The sequence below is a fragment of the Marmota marmota genome, unplaced genomic scaffold (genome assembly GCF_001458135.2).
Source record: "Marmota marmota marmota unplaced genomic scaffold, marMar, whole genome shotgun sequence".
In the NCBI taxonomy this organism is placed as follows: domain Eukaryota; kingdom Metazoa; phylum Chordata; class Mammalia; order Rodentia; family Sciuridae; genus Marmota; species Marmota marmota.
Genome location: NW_026000020.1, coordinates 5,401,432 through 5,423,426, shown reverse-complemented (window position 1 = coordinate 5,423,426; position 21,995 = coordinate 5,401,432). Strand labels below are relative to the sequence as shown.

Here is a 21,995-nt window from a genome sequence, read left to right as displayed (position 1 = left end):
GAATCTTAAAATGGCTACCCATCCTCTTGCCCTGCCCTCAGGGGCGAGCAGTTTCACTTACCCTCAGTCGCTCCCCGTGCGGCCCACCAAATGCCGCAGTCTGGCTGGGCACAATCAGGAACCACTTGTCAAAAGAAACTAACTTTATTTTTAGAACCACACACGCCAAACAAAACAGCCTCTCAGGAAAAACCCTCAGAGCCTCAACTGCCACCACCGGCTTTCCACAAGCCTCTCTCTCCCCACACAAGCTTCTCTCCACCTCCCCCAATCCTCCTGCTCTTGAGGCCGATTGGCTGGGTCACATGGGCGGAGCCAAAAAAGTCCCCCAATGAGCAGCTCCGTGGTCTGAAAGGGCAGGGAAACAGCCCAATGAGCATCACCGCAGAGGAGCCAATCAGCTAGATGTTGCTGGGGCCGCTGTGAGCCAATCATCAGCCGGCAGCTGGAAGTTTGCTGGGGCCCCTTCGGCTGTGGCTCTCAACAACTTTCTATTATACCAACAAAGAACAATTGGCATCTCAAGCTAAAAACAGAGTATCACTTAACACTAGCACAAAAAAGGTATAAGTCTAACAAATAAGTACAGAAAACATCAAAACTCTGCTGGAAGAAAGACTTAAATACACAGATATTTCATGGCATTAGTTTTCCCCCACTTAATCTATGGATTTTTGTTAATGATAAAACCAAAAGTTAATCCTTTATGAAAATCTTTCCACAGAGATAAACACAGGCTTTTTGCCTAACTAGATAAAACCCACATGAAACTTTAAAAAGATGCACTAAAGGCATTTGACGTAATCCAACACTTATTCGTGACAAACTAGGAACTTCCTAGTTCCATGCTGGCAAATTCCTCAACATGATAAAGGGTATCTATATTTTTAAAACAAATCTAAAATTCACATCGAATTTAATGGAAACAAGGCAAGGATGTCCACTCTTGTCACTTCTATTCAACATTATGTACTAGAGTTTCTAGTCAATACAAAAAAGACAAAAGAAAAGGATATAAATTAATTTTTTTACAGTTTCTAAAGCTGGGGATGTAGCTCAGTGGTAGAGCACTTGCCTAGAACGCAGAAAGCCTGGGTTCAATTGCCAGCACTGCAAAACGGAACAAAAGTTCATCAAGCGCAGGAAGAGGTCATATACAAAGAATACAGGACTCATCTCGATAGCCATTAGAAGACAAGAGCTGCCAGAACACAGGGAAGGCACGTCTGAAAATTTCAGAGGAAACACATTCAGCCTAAAATTCTTTACCCAACCATCAACCAAGTGTGAATTTAAGAGTGTAAAAGAATTTATTTATTTATTCATTCTCTCTCTCTCTCTCTCTCTCTCTCTCTCACACACACACACACACACACACACACACGGAAGTGTGAAGGGTGGTCCCAGAGGCCAAGAACACCTCCAGTGCAGGCCCAAGGACAGAACTTCAGGAGGAAACATTGGCAAGAAAACAAACCTGATGTTATCTGGTACACTAGGGCATTGGAAAGAACTGATAGGTGACATATCTGAAGAATCCACTGGGGGGGAGGGGGAAGACCCATAACCATTCAAAGGAAGGAAGAGACAGCCATTAACACCAAGAATATAAAACACTGGAAATAAGGGAAAGGTGAGAGCACCATACTGGGCTCAAAAGAAAGATAACTTCATTCATTCACAATAACATCAACAAGAAATATGAAGAGAACAAAAAGCACATTCTTATCTGCGATAGGAAGTTCACTCATGCTGTCTCAAATTGAAAACAATAACGCAGCAGCACTTTATGAATATAATTTAGAAACATGGAAATACCAAAAAGAACACTTGCCTCTATCACTTCTTCAGCATGGGTTTCCTAACGTTCTTCCTACCTCACTACCTCCCCTCCACTTGATCTGCCAAAGCCTCCACCCCCAGGCTTTGGATTCCATCTACATGCCACTTATACCAAAATTCACATCTCGATTCATCTTGGAACTCTAGATGGCCACCTCTAAAACCTGTTCTTCTCCAAGCTTTCCCAGTCTTAAATGGTGCCACCAGCCATCATCTCAGACAAAACCTAAGAACCATCCTTGATCCCGCTACCTCCTCTCCGATCCAACAGAACATGCAGTCAGGTCTACCCCCAAGACTCTGGTGGGATCTGTCCATGAGGCCTAGCCCACATCAACCTGGCTAACCCAATGGAAAAAAACCCTCCCGAGGAACTTCCTATTTCTACTTTGCCTCCTTAGCAGCAGAGATCACTCTGAAAAAGTAAATTGGATCAGAGCTCGTTCCTGGTACACAACTTCCAAGACTTTCCACCATGGAATCCAGTGCTCTAAAGCCAAAGTGCTCCGACCCGTAGCCCCGGTTCCAGCTTCCCCAATAAACTTCCTGCGCATCTCACACCAGGGTTGTCCACACTTTCCTTCATGTTCTTTCAACATGCCATGCTCATTCCTGCCTCAGGGCTTGGATACCTGCTCCTCAGCTGCTGGGTCCCCTCCTCACTCTGCTTCTCTGGCTTCTCATCAGCGAGGCCTCAGTTCTCCTCAAAGACCCTGTCTGATGGCACCTGCATCTTCACAGTCCCTGTCCCCCTCTTCATCAAGCAGCTTCATTGTCGCTATCCATTTCAACCTGAAAGATGTCTATCTACTTGCTCGACTATCACCGTGTAAGCTACCCCTACCCCTCCAGGACCACTGTAAACAGCTCTAAGACAGCAAGGATGTCCTTTATCACATTTACCACCACAACTCCAGTGTAACAGCACCTCAACAAATATTAGTAAGTGGACAAATTACCTGAGCTCAAGAGAAAAAGGAACATGAAGAAAAGCTCCTCACAAATCAAAGAGCACAGGGCCAATAAACCACTAATATCCCATAACTGGGATTAGTAAATTTCCCTCCAGACCTAAACCATTATTGCAATAGTTGAAATTCTCTGACCAATAGTCATTGTTCAATTACTCCTCTCCATTTTAGCATATCAGCTTCTAGGGACCATACCAAAGAAACAATTGACAAATAGGAAGGAAGCTCCCCTAAGGCAAGTCACAAGAGGACAAGAGGAGCTCCCATTTCTACTTTATCTTTCATCCTAGTTTTCAGAGAGGAACAACCAAGTCTCCTGGACTCTTAGGTCCAATCGGGTCAGAAGGGGCGAGGCTCATTTCTCTTGAGAATAGGGTTTATTAAGCTGCCACATCTTATCAGCACACTAAAAGATAACTTCCTCTGCAAAGTGCTCACCACCACCTCAGGAAACATCGTCCCCTCCCAGCTGAAAGCATTAATTGCAACAAGAGCCATGTCATGTGACTGCTGACTGGATCCTGCATTCCCTCAGGTACAGAGGTTCACATGGACTCTGAATCATGGTTCTAGAACGTGGCACACTCCACTTCCCAGCATGACTGAACCAATTCCACAGCAAAGTCCAGGTTTCCTGTCCCCTCTACACTTGGCCAATCACTCCCTACCACTGTGGCTCACCGAGTCATCAGAATGACGATGTACACCTTTGGTTAGGACAGTTCCAATTTACAACTGCTGCTGCAGCATTAATTTTTAATAGTATGCTCTTTGCTCTCAAGTGCCCTAAATCGGGGGGAAAAAATTATATGATCAGTATAACTATAGAGGAAAAAAAAAAGATCCGTTAACCATAGACTAGCCTGAATGTAATGAAAATTAACAATAAAATTCCTATTATGAGATGCAAAGAACTAAGCTTAAAAATGATGAAGATGACGGGGACATTGACTAGAATGAGAAAAAATAATACAGAAATACTGATAGGGTTCTAAATGTTATCTACCACTTACACAGAGACAAAAAGCCTTGTCCACTCCTTTCTGCCATGACGTAAACCACAAAAGACAAGCTTCTGAATAAACAAGGATGAAAATTTTACCCAATACCCAGTCTAGTGGGATCTGAACCAGACTCCTTCTACAACTAGAGAAAAAATGATGTAAAAAGTGGTTATTGAACGGTGTTGGCGAAAATAGCAGAATGGGAACTTCTGGGGTACATCTCTCCCCAAAACCACAATGTGAGGGGGATTGAAAAGGAGGGGGCTGAGGTGTGGCTCAAATGGAATGCACTTGCCTAGGATGTATGAGGCCCTGGATTCCATTCCAGCAGGGGTTGGGGCATAGCACACCTATAGTATAAAACTATTTGTGTAAAATGTTTAACACACACAAAATCATATATACACACATTCACATATAATTTCTAGACAGTCATATCCATAAAGCAACACATAAAATGGAGTGGGATCCTACACAGGTATGATGTGGTCGCCTCCACCAGGGAAGGAAAGAAAAAGGGACACTGGGTGATGGATGTTAAATAGATCTGCTGTGCTTTGCTCATTAAAAATGAAGAGAAATTCTAGAAGTAAATATGAAAAAACCTGGGTAATGGAACCACAGGTATTTCTATGTTACTTACTATACCTTCTGAATAATCTTAAATTTTCTTAAGTGAGGTGTGATGGGGACATAGTCTCTGCCCTTAAGAATCTCACTGTTTTGACTCGGCTTATAATCACTGCTTCTTTTTATAAACATTCATGCTCACGAAGTTCCCAGTGAATATCTGTCCCAAATGTCAAGCTCTGTAATTTGCAGGATCTACCTTCTTTCATCGAGAAGGGAAAAAAAAAAAAAAAAAAAAAAAGAGCCCTGTTTTCCTATATTTGCTTTACAGAACTTTTCCTGGTTTTTATAATTTCTCCATGGTTATCAACAGTAAAATAAGAGAAAAAAAAAATTTAGAGCCATGGATATGGCTCAATAGTAGAGCACTTGCCTAACATGCACAAAGGCTGGGTTCCATCAACAACAAAATTTTAATTTTAATTTTTAAAATGCCTCAAGAGAGCCACAGTGGCTTTTCTAAAATGAAAGAGTAAGCTACAAAAGAAACAAGGTCCCAACACATTTCATCCCAGTGAACACCATCTACACCAGCCCTGCCTTACCCTTGGACAAGCAACCAAATCCTACTATTTCAGAACAAGGCTGGTCATGTGCAACCTCTGGAGTCTCCTGGATCTTCTCCAGGATGTAGTTCAAAGTGTGAGTTGACTGCCAGAAGGCCAAATACCCCACCTTTCATGACACACCTGATCCTCAGTGCGACTCTCAGAAAATGGTTTCAAAGTAACAGAAGTTCCACACTGCACACCTGCATTCTCTATTTTTATTTTTAATTTTTTAGTTGTAGATGGACACAATACCTTTATTTTTTATTTATTTATGTGGTGCTGAGATCAAACTCAGTGCCCAATGCATGCAAGGCAAGCACTCTACTTTTTTTTGTACATTAATTTTATTTATTTTAATTAGGTATATGAGACAGCAGAATGCATTCTGATTCACTGTACACAATTGCAGCACAACTTTTCATTTCTCTGGTTATACATGATGTAGCATTGCACCGTATGCGCAGTACCTAGTTGCACCTAGTACATGTACCTAGGGTAATGATGTCCATCTCGTTCCACCATCTTTCCTGTCCCCATGGCCCTCCTAACCCCTCCCTCCCCTTTGCCCAATCAAAGTTCCTCCATTTTTCTCATGGCCCCTTTCCTCATTATGGATCAGGATCCACTTATCAGAGAGAACATTCAGCCTTTGGTTTTTGGGGATTGACTTACTTCTCTTAGCATGATATTCTCCAACTCCAGCCATTTAACTGCAAATGCCATAATTTTATTCTCTTTTAATGCTGAGTAATATTCCATTTTGTATATATACCACAGCTTCTTTATCCATTCATCTATTGAAGGGCATCTAGGTTACTTCCACAGTTTAGCTATTGTGAATTGAGCTGCTATAAACATTGATGTGACTGCATTACTATAGTACGCTGATTTTAAGTCCTTTGGCTATAGACTGAAGAGTGGGATAGCTGGGTCAAATCATGGTTCCATTCCAAGTTTTCTAAGAAATCTCCATACTGCTTTCCAGATTGTCTGCACTAATTTGCAGTCCCACCAGCAATTATGAGTGTGCCTTTTCCCCCACATCCTCAACAACACTTATTGTTGTCTGTATTTTTTTTAAACTGGGATTGAACTCAAGGGCACTCAACCACTAAGCCACATCCCCAGCCCTATTTTGTATTTTATTTAGGGTTAGGGTCTCAATGAGTTGCTTAGCACCTTGCTTTTGCTGAGGCTGGCTATGAACTTGTGATCCTCTCGTCCTGAGCTGCTAGGACTACAAGTGTGCACCACCATGCCCGGCTTTGTTGCATTTTTGATGAGTACCATTCTGACTGGTATGAGATGAAATCAGAGTAGTTTTGATTTGCATTTCTCTATTTACTAGATGTTGAGTATTTTTTCATATATTTGTTGATCAAATGTATATCTTCTTCTGAGAAGTGTCTGTTTAGCTCCAGAAATCTACCCCATTCACCTCAAAAATAAAAAATAAAATACTTGGGAATCAACAAAATGTAAACTCCAGAACACTAGAGAAAGAAATTGAATAAGACCTTAGAAGATGGAAAGACCTTCCATGCTCTTGGGTAGGCAAAATTAATACTGGCAAAATAGCCATACTACCCAAAGTTCAATGTGATTCCAATTAAAATTCCATCGTTATTCCTTATAGAAATAGAAAAAGCAATCATGAAATTCATTTGGAAAAATAAGAGACCCAGAATAGCCAAAGCAATTCTTAGCAAGAAGAGTGAAGCAGGAGGCATCAAAATACCAGACCTTAAACTAAAATACAAAACTATAGAAACAAAAATGGCATGGCATTGGCACCAAAATAGACATGTAGACCAATGGTCCAGAATAGAAGACACGGAGACAGGCCCACATAAATGGAGTTATCTCATACTAGACAAAGGCACCAAAAACTTTGGAGAAAAGATAGCCTCTTCAACAAATAGTGCTGGGAGAACTAGATATCCATATGCAGCAAAATGAAACTAAACCCTATCTCTCACCATGGACAAAACTCAACTCAAAGCTGGGTCAAGGACATAGGAATTAGACCAGAGACTCTGTGCCTAACAGAGAAAAGAGTAGACCCAAATCTTCATCATATCAGATTAGGCCCCAACTTCCTTAACAAGACTCCTAAAGTGCAAGAAATAAAATTAAGAATTAATAAATGGGATGAACTCAACTAAAAAGCTTTTTCTCAGCAAAAGAAGCAATCAATGAGGTGAAGAGAAAGCCTACATTTGGGGAGCAAATTTTTGCCACACACACATCAGATAGAGAACAAATCTCCAGGGTAGATAAAGAACTCAAAAAACTTAACAAAAAAACAAACAACTGTCAATAAATGAACTAAGGAGCTGAACAGACACTCCTCTAACTACTTCTAACGGTGCTGTGCTGTCACATTTATTTTCATCAACTCTGTAACAGACCCAAACATCAATCAAGTCCACAGCTCCCTCCCCTGAGAGTCACTCAGTGCTGAGGTTACTGCAGAGTGTGCGGCTGACAACAGGCTCCTTTTCAAGCCCAAGATAAAAATAAATGTAAGGCTAGTGAGGTTTTCTAAATTTGATGCAGTCAATGTGCTTTATTTTATTCAAAAGCCACAAGATTCAGGTTTATTGTTTATGCACCGAAATAATAGGCACACACCTGTAATCCCAGTGGCTTGGGAGGCTGAGGCAGGAGGACTGCAAGTTCAAAGCCAGCTGCAGCAACTTAGCAAGGCCCTGTCTTAAAATTAAAATATAAAAAGGCCTAAGGATGTGGCTCAGTGGACAAGCACTCCTGGTTCAATCCTGGGTAGTCCCCCCACCAAAAAAAAACCCTAAAACCCAGTTTTCTGTGTATCACTGGAAGGGAAAAAAGATTACATCCTTCCTAAACTTTGGCACATATTTTGCTAAACACAGTTTAATGGTTGTGTTTAGTAATGAAACAAAAATCCCCCTTCATCACTCAAGTTAACACAACTTTTCCAAAAATACCAGCAACTAACAATATAAACTCTTCAATTTAAAAGGAACACTGATATTTCTCACGACTTGAGTAGCCTTTAATAAACAGCAACATAAATTGATTACTTTTTCTTTATAAAAACTGGCGGGGGGGGGGGAGCGTGCTATGACTAAATATGAACTAATAAAGTAGTTTTGACCAAAACATAGAAAGAAATCCCATTAGGTGGCAGACAATGGAAGGTTTCCAGAAGCTTCTCTAAAGAGACACATTTGGTAGCCTGGCTCTGCTGTACTGGAGTTCATGCCAGCCTCTGTGAGCTGATGCGGGAGAATGAGCCATGGAGTAAACAGCGCCTGGTTCAGACCAGATTTCCTGCACTCTCCAAGCAACAGGTCGAGTGCTTCAGCGGTAGGCCAACTGCCTGACCATCTTCACGGCAACTGGTAGACTAATGCCTACACCCCAGAGCTGCTGAGAGGACTGAAGGTGACCAGGACAGAAAGGTGGTCATCAAATGATATCCCCCATCATTCCCACCCAGCAGGATGCTTAGCTTCAGTTTTGAAACTGCAGGTTCATTTCCCTGAAAAAGCTGCGGCAGCATCAGGTGATCAGGCGAGTCTCGCGGGTCCTACGTTTCTGGGCAAAATTGTTTGCAAACAAGCACAACTTTACTAAAAGTAAAAGGGAGGGAAATGAAACAGATAAAAGATTTGGGGGGCTGGGGATGTGGCTCAAGCGGTAGCCCGCTCGCCTGGCATGCGTGCGGCCCAGGTTCGATCCTCAGCACCACATACAAAGATGTTGTGTCCGCCGAAAACTAAGAAATAAATATTTAAAAAAAAAAAAAAAAGATTTGGGAGATAAATGCCAACTATAAGGGGGACTCTTTATGCCACAAACCCTGAAGGTCATGTTCTTAAGCTTAACTTGGCTGACTCACTGAAAGCACACACAGAAGGGCCGACCAACGGCACACACGGGGTGTCCAGTCTAGGACTGCCCCAGTTCAGGAACATTTACTTTCTTTCTGCATAACTCACACAAAATGTCAGGGGAAGAAAAGATGAGGGGTGCTTGGAGATAGCGGCTCTCCACACAGAAGCTTGCCAGGATGAACAAGGTGAGTACCGGCTGGCTGGCTGTTTGCTGCCATGTGAGATGAACCAGCTGGCAGACGCCTTTCCAATCCCACACAGCTTTCTCCTCTCAGTAACAAGTTCCAGCTGCTAGCTTGCCTCCAGAGTTCCAGTCCTACTGGAATTAACTCCTTGAATGAGCTGGGCTCCATCACACAGAGCTAAGTCCTAGAGATCAATGAAACCTCATCCCCATCGCAACATGATGGTTCAGCTAACAGCCAACCAATGACATTTTCTACAGCAACACTGTTTCCATCTAAGTCTCAAGAGCGCCCAGCTTGGGTCTCTAATATAATTCTTACAGGCAGAAACTAGGACTCTTAGGGGTGACTAATCCCACATTTCCTGGTAGGAAAATAGAAGGATGGGTCTGAAGCACAGAAACAGTACAAGAAAGCACAGATGCTTTGGATAGTGTGAGTGAATGTTAAACACACCAAGAAGGCAGGCTAAGAGGACCCTCACAGCTGCAGGGTGACAGTGTGGATACAAAAAGAAAACAACTTTGTTTACTAGGACAAATTTATTTTGTAAATGGTGCCAAAACATTTAAATATCAAAAAACCTTGAAATACAAATAAAAGGCAAAGACTATGGGGCTTTGTTGTTAATTTGAATAAGAATACGTCAATATACTTGAGTATTTCTGTCCTCTAATAAGCATATGTGCTTAAAAACACAGAGAAACTTGTATCAGTCTGCATATACCAAAAAATGGGAGGGAAAGGGAAATTTTGAGCATCCCTCGGTTTGGGATGAAGTAAGAAGCCTAACAAAAACAGGGGGAAAATATAAGTTAAAAAAAAAAAAAAACAACAACATTCAATTATCTGTCCTAAAATGATCAAGCTTCCAGACCAGCTCCCTTATCTCAGACCAAGAAAATTCTAGGTGAAGTCCGAGTCAGAAGACTCTAACAAGGAATGCTTGAGCTTGCAACACTCTACCATGGCAAAGGAAGGCCGAGAGGACAGTAAGGAATCCTAATTCCTGAAGGAAAAACACCACATAGAAGCAACAAATCTGTCTAACAAGAATTCTAAGGCCTTGTAACACACATGTTCAATTGTGAACAAAGACCTGTGCTAGCCAGATGTCCATTACAAGTACCAGAAATAATCAACTTACACAGAAGAAGGGTTTACTTTGGTGCAATTTTAGGTTTTGATCCATGAATGGCTGCCATATTATGGCAGGAGCAGGTGGTGGAGCAAATCTGCCCACCTCATGCAGGCAAGAAAGAAGGGTCAGGGTCCCACAGTTCCCTCTGCAGCTCACCCCTGATGACCCAAAGACCTCCTGGTCCATCTCACCACTTTAAAGTTCTACCACTTCCCAACAATGCCAGCTGGGGACTAAGCTTTTACCACATGGGCCCTGAGGGACATTTAAGAACCAAACTATACAGAACCCAGCCAGACAAGAGACTCAGATGAGAAGCAACCAGGTCCCCCGCCCCACTCAGTCCTCCCAACCATCCTGATCCTGACTGGAATAGTTCTCAGAAGACCACCTGCCCTTTTTTCCAGCTTGTTATGATTTTCAAAATTCCCAAAAATGTATAAAAGTAATAATTACCATAATCATAGAAAAAATCAGAAATGAGGAATGAAGTTCATGGTACTGACGGTTTCGAAAAAGTTAAAATACAAATATGGTAACAAGTTCTGCAGTATTTGTACTTGTTTTGTCTACTGACTAAAGGATTGAAGTTCAAAAGAATACATTTTACCTTTAATTAAACTATAAAAGAGAAAAGACATGTGCATGTACATGTGTAAGTGGTGTATTGTTATCAACCAAAAAAAAAAAAATAATGTACCCAGTCTAAAGACAGAATTTTTACAGGAAGTAAAAATTTAAGATAAATAAAATGAGGAGGGGCTGGGGTTGTAGCTCAGCCGTAAAGCGCTCACCTAACATGTGCGAAGCCCTAGGTTCGATCCTCAGCACCACATAAAAATTAAAAAGTAAAACAGAGATACTGTGTCCAACTACAACTAAAAATATATTTAAAAAAAAAATAAGATGATGAGACACTCTCCACCACAAACTCATCCAGAGCCCTTAAGGTCTCATTGCCTTTATTACAACCAAATAATAAACAGTTCCTAGAACTGAGAGAAGTTTCCAGTTCCTATCCTCTCTGAATTAGAAGCTTCCAGTCCCTGTTCCCTGCTAACTCGCCTGGTCTCCCCCACTGTTTTTGTGAACTTTGGCCTCTGGACCACCAGGCCAAAACTCTGTGGTCCATCAGGTCACACACCTCCAGTTCACCAGGCAAAACTCTTCCACTTTTCAATCTGCTGTCACCTTCATAAACTTTGGTTCAACCCAACATCTACCTTCTCTATTATTACAAGGTATTCCCAGGAGAACTCCTAAGCAAGAGATTCCTTTCTCCCTCTAATTCCTAATAGCCTTTAGAACAACTCAAATGTCACTTCTCATGAGAAACCTTTACAGAACCTCTCATCAGAACCTAAGAGACATCACAGCCCTCTGGAATGACATCAATAGCACTGAATATTCATGTCACCTATCCTGCTCTTGTACAGTGGCCTCCTTCACAGGGTGGGTTTTCTGTCTTCGTCTTCTTGGCCTTCCCCCCACTCAGGGCAAGGCACACAGCATTTTATGAATGTTGGAGAGAAGGCAGGCAGGAAGGCTAACTACAAGCTGCAATAAAGAAATAAAGCCTAATATTTGGTTTCTGCATAGAAGCTCCATGAGGAAAACCCTTTTCTAAAAAAAGAAGTTGCTGCCCCAGAGACTTCTAGGGAAAATGTCCAAAGAACTGTGTACCAACGTGCACTCCGGCAGTGCTGGGATGCTCACTGCAGCTTGTTACAAGGAGATGCACACTTCGGTTTGTGCACTTTTCTTTAATGCAACTAAAACATTTACTGAAACTGTCCTGAAGACACTAAATGTCTACATGTGTTGAAAAGAAAATGGATTTGCATGCCTACTTCCCACCCTCTGGGCTAGAAAGTTCTAAGGTACCATCACAACTGCAGAGGGGGAAAAAAAAACCTGGCATGTGACCATGTACTACCTTTTTAAATCTTTTTTGGTTGTAGAAGGACACAATACTTTTATTTTATTTACTAGTTTTTACGTGGTGCTGAAGACCAAACCCAGTGCCTCACACACCTAGTTAGGCAAGCACTCTACCACTGAGCCACACCCTCGCCCCCCCATTTACTATTTTTAATCTAGAAAAATAAACTTTAAAAGTAATGAACACTGACTATAATTTGCTGCCACTTTCTAGCTTCCTGTTAGGAAAGTAAAGAATAGAGCTTTTTAAAAATTGACCTAACTTTTATCCTTTGGTTTCAAAAACTGAAAATTAACTTTCACAGGCAAGCAAAATGTACTTTAGCAAAAAAGATATGACTCTACTTTTCCTGAATAAATTTAAATCTAAATGTTAATCAAATCAACTCTATCCCCAGACTTTCATGTTTACAACATAAAGGGCAACTACAGTTTTCTTCCAAAATTAAATTCTTGATTTCCCATGGAAATTAAGGTGACCATTAAAAGATTAAAAAAAAAAAAAAAACGTAAACTAGATTTCCATTATTCAAGGCCTAGCACAATGCCTAGAATAAGCATTAAAAATAAATAAATAAGCACTAAAGCACATGTAAGGAATATGAATAAAAACCAAAGTGGCCCTGAACAGATGAGTGGTTGAATAAATTACAATGCATCTACACCATGGAGTATTATGCAACTGTTAAAAAAAAGGTATTGATGAATGAATATGGAGTGATTTCTAGGACATAATACTAAGCGAAAACTGCAATGGATAAAAGCACCTACCACATGCCACTGTTCAAATGAGAAGGAAGACAACATGAGGAAATGCAAAGGTATCTGCTCAATCTGTGCAATAAGAAATCCAGGAAGGATAAACCAGTACACTGTAATATTGAAAGGGAAAGACAGAAACTTGGTAGAGGGAAGAATGGAAATGGAATACCTCTCAGTATGCTCCCCCTCCCAAGTTCTGACTCAGTGAAGATGATGTTTTACATATTCAAAATGTAAATAAATTCAATAAAACAAGGTATTAGGGAAACCCAAAATAATACAAAGAGTAATAAATTGGCCTAAGTGCATGCATTATAAATGAATAACATAAGCCAGAGAAGAGGAAGTGACTAAGATAAAAAGTAGGCCAAGTAACTTTAGAAAACAGCAGTCGACTATGTTTTACAAGACAAAATATAAAAATAACTATGTACAAAAACAGTAAATTTACTTTTCACTTGGGTTATGGTTAGCAATTCTGAAACCACTTTATGTATGTATTGGGCATTAGTAATGATATCAGGATAGGAAGATGGTGTTTTGTGATGTCAAGAGACTGGCGTGAGAGGGAAAAGACGAGGCTAGTGCAAACAGTATAGTATTACCTTAAAAACTGAGCAACTGCTAAGAACACGTGCTTAGGCTTTTTTAAAAAAAAATATACAGATGGACAGGGACAGAGATAGACTTGTGTATACATACATACATTTCCTTGTTGTCCACGGAGAGGGACTGGAGGTGGTGATAGCACAGTAGGATGGGACAAAGGGAAGAGAGGCTGCTTGGAGAAATGATTGCATCCAGGCTGGAGTAGAGAAATTACCACACAAACCTGGAGCACATTATAGCATCATAAAGTAATCAATTGCCTAAAACATGCAGGAACTAGACAAAGGTAGTGGTTGTACAGCATTGTGAATGCCCCCTGGAGGGTGCAGACTTCTATGAAATAATGCAACAGTCACTAAACAAGTCAGCAAATAACAAGGCCCAAGGGTAGAAGAATTCCAGTATCCAGAGTTGCTAAAATGTATTTTTCTAAAATATTCATTAGCCAATAAAACAGGATGTGCAAAGAAACAGCAAAGTATAACTCATTCATCAGATAAAAGGAGGCAACAGAAACCACCTATGAGTACAACTAGATGGCAGACTTCAGAGTATGTTCCAGAACTCAAGGAAAGCTTAAAGAAGTTAAGGAAGGGCTGGGATTGTGGCTCAGCGGTAGAGCGCTCGCCTAGCATGCACGGGGCCCTGGGTTCGATCCTCAGCACCACATAAAAATAAACGAATGGAATAAAGGTATTGTGTCCAACTACAACTAAAAAATTAAAAAAGAAGTTAAGGAAGGCATGGCAACATTGGATTGAATACAGAATACCAATAAAGAGACAAATTTTAATAAAGAACCAAATAGAAATTCTATAGTTGCAAAATACAATAAAAGAAGTTAAAAAAAAAAAATTCACTAAAGGACCATGTGATGGTCAATTTTATGTGTCAACTTGACTGGGCTAAGGGATGCCCAGATAGCTGGCAAGACATTTCTGGATATGTCTATGAGGGTGTTTCTAGAAGAGATTAATATTTGAATTGGTAAGCTGAGAAAAGATGATCTCTCTCACCAATATGGATGGAAATCATCCAACATATTGAAGGTCTAAAGAGATAAAGATGGAGAAAAAGCAAACTGGGAGGTGGTAGAATCTTTGGTAGAATCTTTAGTAGGTAGGGTCTAATGAAGGCAATTAGACCATAGCCCTTAAATGAACTTTTGGGACACTCCCCCACCCCAACAACCTTTGCTTCCTGGCCACCATAATGTTAACAGTCCACCTCTGCCACACACTCCCCTGCCATAATGTATAGTAACACCTCCACAGGCCCAAGAGACCATAGACTGAACCTCTGAAACTATGAGCCAAAGTAAATCTTTCCCTCGTCCAAGTTTATTTTCTTGTGTTATTGGGTCTTAGTGATAAAAAGCTATATAGATAGTATATATACAGACACATTTGGGCATACAGACCCGTGTGTATCCATATAAGGTAACACTGCTCATCCATAAGAAATGAGATGCTGATACATGCCATAAGATGGGTGAATCTTGAAAACATTATGCCGCATGAAAGAAGCCAGTCACACTATACAATTTCATTTATACCAAAGTCCAGAAGAGGGAAATCTACAGAGATGGGAGGATTAGTGGTTGCCTAGGGTAGGCAGACAAGATAATGAGAACCAGGGCAGTGACAGATACAGGGGACAGGATTTCTTTTTTGAGGTGATGAAAATGCTCTAAAATTGACTGTGGTCATGGATGTAGACATCTGTTAGCATACCAAAAAACACTGAACTTTGCACTTTAAATGAGTGTAATGTATATATGTAAATTATGTCTTAATAAAGCTGTTGAGATTTTTCTTAAATACATTTTTGCTGAATGAATCATTTACCAAATATTTACTAAACGTGCATTAACCACCAAGCACTGGTCAGATATACCAGATATAATACCAGTCCTGGTCCAGGGATCTATGACTACTTAATTGGTTTTGCCTGGTTTCTCGATTGTGGTCAACCAAAGCACATTAGGTACATTAGGATCCCTACCACCACCAGCAAGTGAGACATGTAATTATTCTTGTCCTACCCTCACAACGCCTACCTATAACCCTCCCAAACTAGCCATCCCACAAAATTAGAATTCTGCCTTATTTTTAAGTAGAAATCCTATGTAACCTGGTAAAACTGCTACCCTGCCCAGCTTCCTTAGCAGGATTCCTGACATCCTCATCAACCTCTGCCAATCTCATGGGTCAGTTCTTATTCTTCCAAGTGGCAAATTAAAATGGACAGTAACTGTACTGTGATTACCAACTGAATTCAAGACAGCCTAGGAATCCCATGTGCCAGGTATAGTGTCTCATGACTCCAAAGCATAACTGGTCTACCCCCCCCTTCAGAACCTGTAGTTGTATGCACAAATATTTACTAAATATATTTACTAATATATATGTACCTGCAGCTGCCTGCATCTGGTATGTCCACTGCCCCCTCCTCTGCCTGGCATGCCCTTCACATTCATCATTTACACTCTACCTCCTCTGTGAGACACCTGAAGAATTAGTAGCCTCTGTGCTCTTCTAGGTGGTAGACCAATACCTCAGAGCCTAAGCTCTGAAATCATCTACCTGAATTCAAACTTCTCCACCACTTAATGTATGACTCTGGTTAAGTACCTCAACCACTCTGCCTTGGTTTTCCCAACTACAAAAAAGACATGAAAATATTTACAGGGTTGTTATGAGGATTAAATGAGATACAAATGTTTAGAACAGGACAGGCACTGTGACTGCCTCTATCTAATTCTGTCTGATGGTACACTTGTTTTCATGCCTCTTTTGGGCCAGTCCCTGTTCAAAGACATGTCATTTCTTTTTTCTTTTCATGTTCACAGCATATAATACAGTGCTAGGCACAGGCGAGGTACAGGTAAAAGGCCCATGATAAAAAATAACAACTCTTAGTCTAAAAGCAGGCCTGCCCTGGAAAATCCAAGCTGTCTGACTGCCTGAACTATCTAGAAAGAATCCAAGGGCTCAACAGTGAAGAGTGGTTACATAAATGACAGCAAATTAACACAGGGGATTTCACCCAACCATAACAGGAGGCCTGTGCTGATCCCTCAAAGTCCGGACAAAACACTGAGCAGAAAAACAGCAGAAGAGTAGGCACAGATGATGCAGAGCTGTTCAAAGAGCCATGATCAAAGAAAACAGACTGTGTCTCTAATACTACAGAGACAGATCCTTTACATTCTTTGAATTAATTTTGATGCTACAGACAGCTTAATAAGAAACTAATAATAATGCTTCCAATGCCTTTACCTAAGAAACAAGACAAATGGCCTGGAGATTCCAAAACTTTAGAGGTCTTACATGAGACACAGGGAGAAGGGTTGAGCTTCTCTATTACTATCTCTGAACTGATAAGTTTCCTGATAAGAAAAAACCCACCTACTACTGTTACAGTCAATTCTCTTATTCAGAGGTAGACCCTTAACAGCCAGTCACTTCTTTTGTTTATGTCAAGGATTAATAATCTGATTAATCAAGATTCTTCCTGATTAATACTTCTCATTTGGTACAATTAAAAACTAAAATCTAAAAAGTCTGTATTTGTACACAAAGAGCTTTCCTTCAGCAATATTTCTCTTGTTTTCCCCCTAAGAGTCCATCCCCCCAAATAAGAGAAAGACAAACACTGGGAAAACAATACTATACTTGCTTATACATAGATCCACAGAAGTATATATGCACACACAGAGATCTATGTACAGAAACAAACATACACCAAAAAAAAACTGAGTCAAGAAACAATCTTTTCAATTTCTTCATGAGACAATACAACGATGTCAGTAATAGCATCTTCAAATAGCCCAGGTGATGATGATATTATAACTTGACTAATAAAATAAATCCCAACACCTCCATCTTTCTTGCCATCAACAGCCTTAGATTAATATGAGGAAAGGAGCCAATGAAAGGAATTTACTCCAAATATTCTCTCTTCAAAAAAGAAAAGGTAGAAATTCATTATTCCTGAATATAACAATTCCTAGCAGTGAACAGACAACTTTCCTTTAAAACACAGTTCAACAGTCTAAATAAAAAACTTTTAATATTCCAATCAGCATGTCTCCTCACCCGCTTCTTAAACGCTTTTGCCTAAGCAGCAATCCGTCCAGGCCTGTGGTTTAAATCATTAACTACACAGCACCAAATCATTAGCATAATTGGCATGTAAATTTCACAAAGGCACTGATTGTGTCCTTTTAAGTGTTCTACACAACAGCCAGTACAAGAAAGCTTATTATACATTTATGATGATTAGCTAAAAAATAAAACAAAATACCCAAACAAAAGTCTTTGTTATTCAACTTGGCTGTCATGTGTAATGTAAACCACTGATCAGTATCTGTTTCTCCAAGTGCAATTATAAGACATTGAAAACAAAACAAATCCCTTTGGAATTAGAAATTCTGTCTCCTCTGTCCAAGAATACATTGCATTTCTGTGTCAAAAGAAACTGCCATCAGAGAACAAGCAAATGCAGGTTGCTAGGATATTTAACTTGAGCATCAGCGCACCGTTTACAAAGCAAAAAGCCCCCACATTTCACACACATATCTGCAGACATTTTCCCTACCTTTCCCATTTTGCCATGTAGTATACCAAGATAAAGTGAGGAACGACGTGATAAATGCTAAAGCAGTGGCTACAGTTCCATTTCGGAGCCTCATCTCATTTCACCATCACACTGGTTCGTATGTTTGTGATGACAACCAAGACTGTTTTCTTTTTAGCCTGAAGTCAACTGAATCCAGTACTCCTGGCTCCAGGCCAATCAAAACAATCAATGCAAGAGGTTCATTTCAGATGCTCAGGCAGAAGGTGTCTAGCAAGAATACCATTCACAATTGCTACTCAGAATTTTCTTCGCGGTCTTCATGTGCTCCTGTCTTGGGCTGTTTTCTCCCTATCAGTGGGGGAAGAGAAAGAAAACTTGTTCAATAATGCAGAGCACAGGTTTCTTCACTGATTACCCCACTCTGAATGGATTTTTGGAAGGGCTAAGCTGTCCTACCTCCCAACTACACATTTCATATACCAGAATTATGGTCTTTCCCCTCCAAGGAAAAAGTTTCAAATGATATTCCTTCTTCACTGGTTTGGTTATGTCTGTGAAAAGAAACTTCCGGTTACTTATTTACATGAAGAAGTTACAGGGCTTAGGAGACTCTAGTGATCATACAATGGCTCCTGAGTAACAATCTTGACTCTCCCCAGTTTTCCTATGGCACAGTAACAAGAAATATTTAGAAACACACACACACACACACACACACACACACACACGTATATTTGTGAAAACTGACAAACAATATAGAAGAGTCAAAAGACCTGGGTCCTAGATCCAGGTCTGACATTACTTTCTCCAAGGTTCACCTATAAAATGAGAAAAGCACTTGTCTTTCACATATTGTCATAAATAGTAAAAAGCCTACAGTTATTATTACTGTTCATCATCATCGAAAAATAACCTCAGTCTTCCCAGTGACTAATCCAATTCCTAGGTGGTAAATTCACAATACTTAGCATTTAGAAAACACAGCAATCAAGCCCCTACCCTATCAGCCAGGGCCTATCACTTCACATTGTTTTAACTCAGGAAATTTGGGAGATCACCACCAATCTAACAAAACTGCTGAGAAAATGAAAAGAAATGAGGTCCTTACAAGTACTTAAGCATAGTTCCCAGCACATAATAGGCTCCCAATAAATGTTAACTATATTAAAATATAGAAGCAAACAGCCACTCCTTCAGTCTTCTGTACATATAAACGGTCCCATTCCCCAGGGGTGTGTCAGGCAATCTGAGATGTGCATCGACTCCTGGTTGCCTCAAGGGGACCACAAAGATGCTCTTGGCAATATACTAAATGATACTCTAGTGGAGTGAGTTAATGCACCCCCAAAATGCCTAACAAACCCAAGGGGCAATTCTCTTAGTGGAAGATCATGGTAGGCAATTCAGGAACTACCACCTCAGCTACTTCTCATCACTGAATACCACTAGAAATCTCCACTAGTAAAGAAAGGTCACAGGTACACTTAATAATGACAAAAAGAACCACAACTCACTGAATGTCTCCTATGTGCTGGGTCAATTATGTGGTCTAAACCTTTACAAAATCCTACAAGATGGGCATCATTAACACTATTTTACACACAAAGAAATCAACATAAAGAGAAAAGCTAGATTTGTATGATCCCAAAGTTCAAACACTTTGCCCCTCAAATTCAGCCACCTGTAGCACAGCAGTATAAAGAGAAGAGCCAGGGATACTGTAAGTCTCAGGTTAAACTGGACGATCTTCCCAAAATGTTAATTTTACCCAACTGTAAGTGTGAATCTCAAAAATGTTTTATATACTAGAACAAATATGGATTCATTGTGGTAAAAGTTGCAAAATTCACAGTAATATTCAAAGTCTAAACATACAACTTTTAATAAATTTCTCACTTCCTGCAGCTTTTGGCTAGTTCCCCACCCCAGAACTCCCAACAAAGCATGCCTGTTTCCCGGCTTTGGACAGCAGCTCTTATTTCCATACATCATTCTAAAAATACTAAACCCCACTCCATTGGTTCCTCTTACTACCTGAGCACAAAGACATTATCACATAAAGTTATCACTGCTAAACTAAATGTGTTGACCTTTCTATAGTCAAGATAACTTAATACTGAACAGCTAAGAATCAAAATCTTTGTGGCAAAAAAAAAAAAATCCTATAATTTAAAATTGCATAGAGCATCTAATTGTCTGAAATCAATAAGCACCCAACAATGAGTTCTGATTATAAAAATAGAGGTGATAATGGAGTGAATTATATAACTTGGAATTCTCATCCTGGTATGACATTACACAAAAATGCTTGCAACTTTCTGTTGCTATGCACTTAGCCATATTTTACTTTAGAAAGGATTTTGTTCTAGTAAGAGATCTAAAAAATATACAGGTCATTAGAGTAAACACTCACTAGTGGAGAAGCAGAGAAACAGAATCATCGAATAAGGATATTTTAAAATACCGTTTTATTAAGTAGGGAAAAAATCTGCATAAAATTCAGTACAAATGTGTGAAGGCAAACTCTAAAATTAAAATCGACTATAACTATGCTATCCATAATACATGAAAAACATAAGGAAAATTAAATACTGGATTCAAGAAATTAGCAAACTCAGGTTTGAAGAAGATACTTATAATGAATTTTACTAATAAGACCTGAAATTTCACAAGAAAAATATGAGAGACTTTCACTCAGCAAGAATGTAGTCATACATTTTTAATTAGGATTTCTAAACTAATGAAGTTTAACTGCGCAGCACAAGTGAATGAAATCTCCAGATGAGAGCAAAACTAATGAGCTATAAGCTCTTAAATCACCACAGGCAGTATCAGGCTGGCTTGTCAGACACAGGTGACCCACATTTTTATCAGTGTCCACATCTGCAAACATTTTAATCTAACACTTGAATACTCTCTCACTTAACACATTTGAATCTTTAAATCACACACACACACACACACACACACACACACACACACACACACACACACACAAAGGTAGTGGCTAAAATTACTTGTCATTTCTCTAGCCTCCCAAAGATGAATGGAACTTTCAACTCCTGACCTCATGATGAAAAATCTGTTTGGTTAACAGACTTAACAATCTTACGTTGTTAGTCTTGTACTGCTGGATTCAAAACCTTTTAAAGTGTTCACTGAAATATTTAGCATGCTCCATGGCTGGGAGAACACTTTGCTGAACGTTTGGCATATTCCTTAATCAGCATCCCACAGAGGTGGCTGAAGAACAGAAGGCACAATCCGGATATCCACAATCAATGAAAACCATGACGTAAGCTTTGATAACTTTACCACCACAATTATGTTAAAATCGTGTTGTTTTCCCTTTATAAAGGGACCGATCTTTTTCTTTAATACAGCTTACATAATTTCGTCGTCCAGTGCGTTTTCACATTTACTCTTGCGGGTTAAAGAAACCTATCTCACACTAACCTGTTAATCACCCTATTTTTTTTTAAACATTCAGCAAAAGAAATCAACCACACCTATTATCTGATTCTAAATTTAGACTTCTCTCTTCCAAAGAAGGGCTGTGCCGTCCTTTTATCAAGATCTCATCCGACAGCAAAAGGCACAGCAGCCTCGGGGACGCACAGGGTCCCTGCCCGCGGCTCTCGGTGCGGAAGGCGAGCACCGCGAGGGCTCCGGGAAGCAGGGTCCTGCGAGCGGCACTGGGGCCAGCCACCAGAGCTCGCCTTCCAGATGTCACCTGGCCCCAGCGTCGGGGTCCCGCTCGGCCCCGTCCGGACGGGGAGCCGAGGCCTGGGGTACTGGGGGGAAGTGCTCTCTCACCCCGGACCACCAGGTCCTCACTTCACGGCAAATTCGCCACCGCGGCGGCACGCCCGGTCCCCTCAGCGGGAGCAGTCC

General features: G+C 40.4%; 1 protein-coding gene across 1 annotated transcript in view; it reads right to left on the bottom strand.

Moving 5' to 3' along the window:
- Positions 1 to 21,985, bottom strand: part of Mgat4a (alpha-1,3-mannosyl-glycoprotein 4-beta-N-acetylglucosaminyltransferase A) — a 100,544-nt gene extending 78,559 nt beyond the window's left edge. The window contains exons 1-2 of the mRNA XM_048810402.1: positions 18,558 to 21,985; positions 18,120 to 18,449 (exon numbers count right to left, since the gene is read on the bottom strand). Coding sequence (XP_048666359.1) covers positions 18,120 to 18,213 — 94 coding nt within the window. The 5' untranslated portion in view covers positions 18,214 to 18,449; positions 18,558 to 21,985. The remainder of the gene's footprint in view (positions 1 to 18,119; positions 18,450 to 18,557) is intronic.
- Between the last annotated feature and the right edge of the window lie 10 nt (positions 21,986 to 21,995).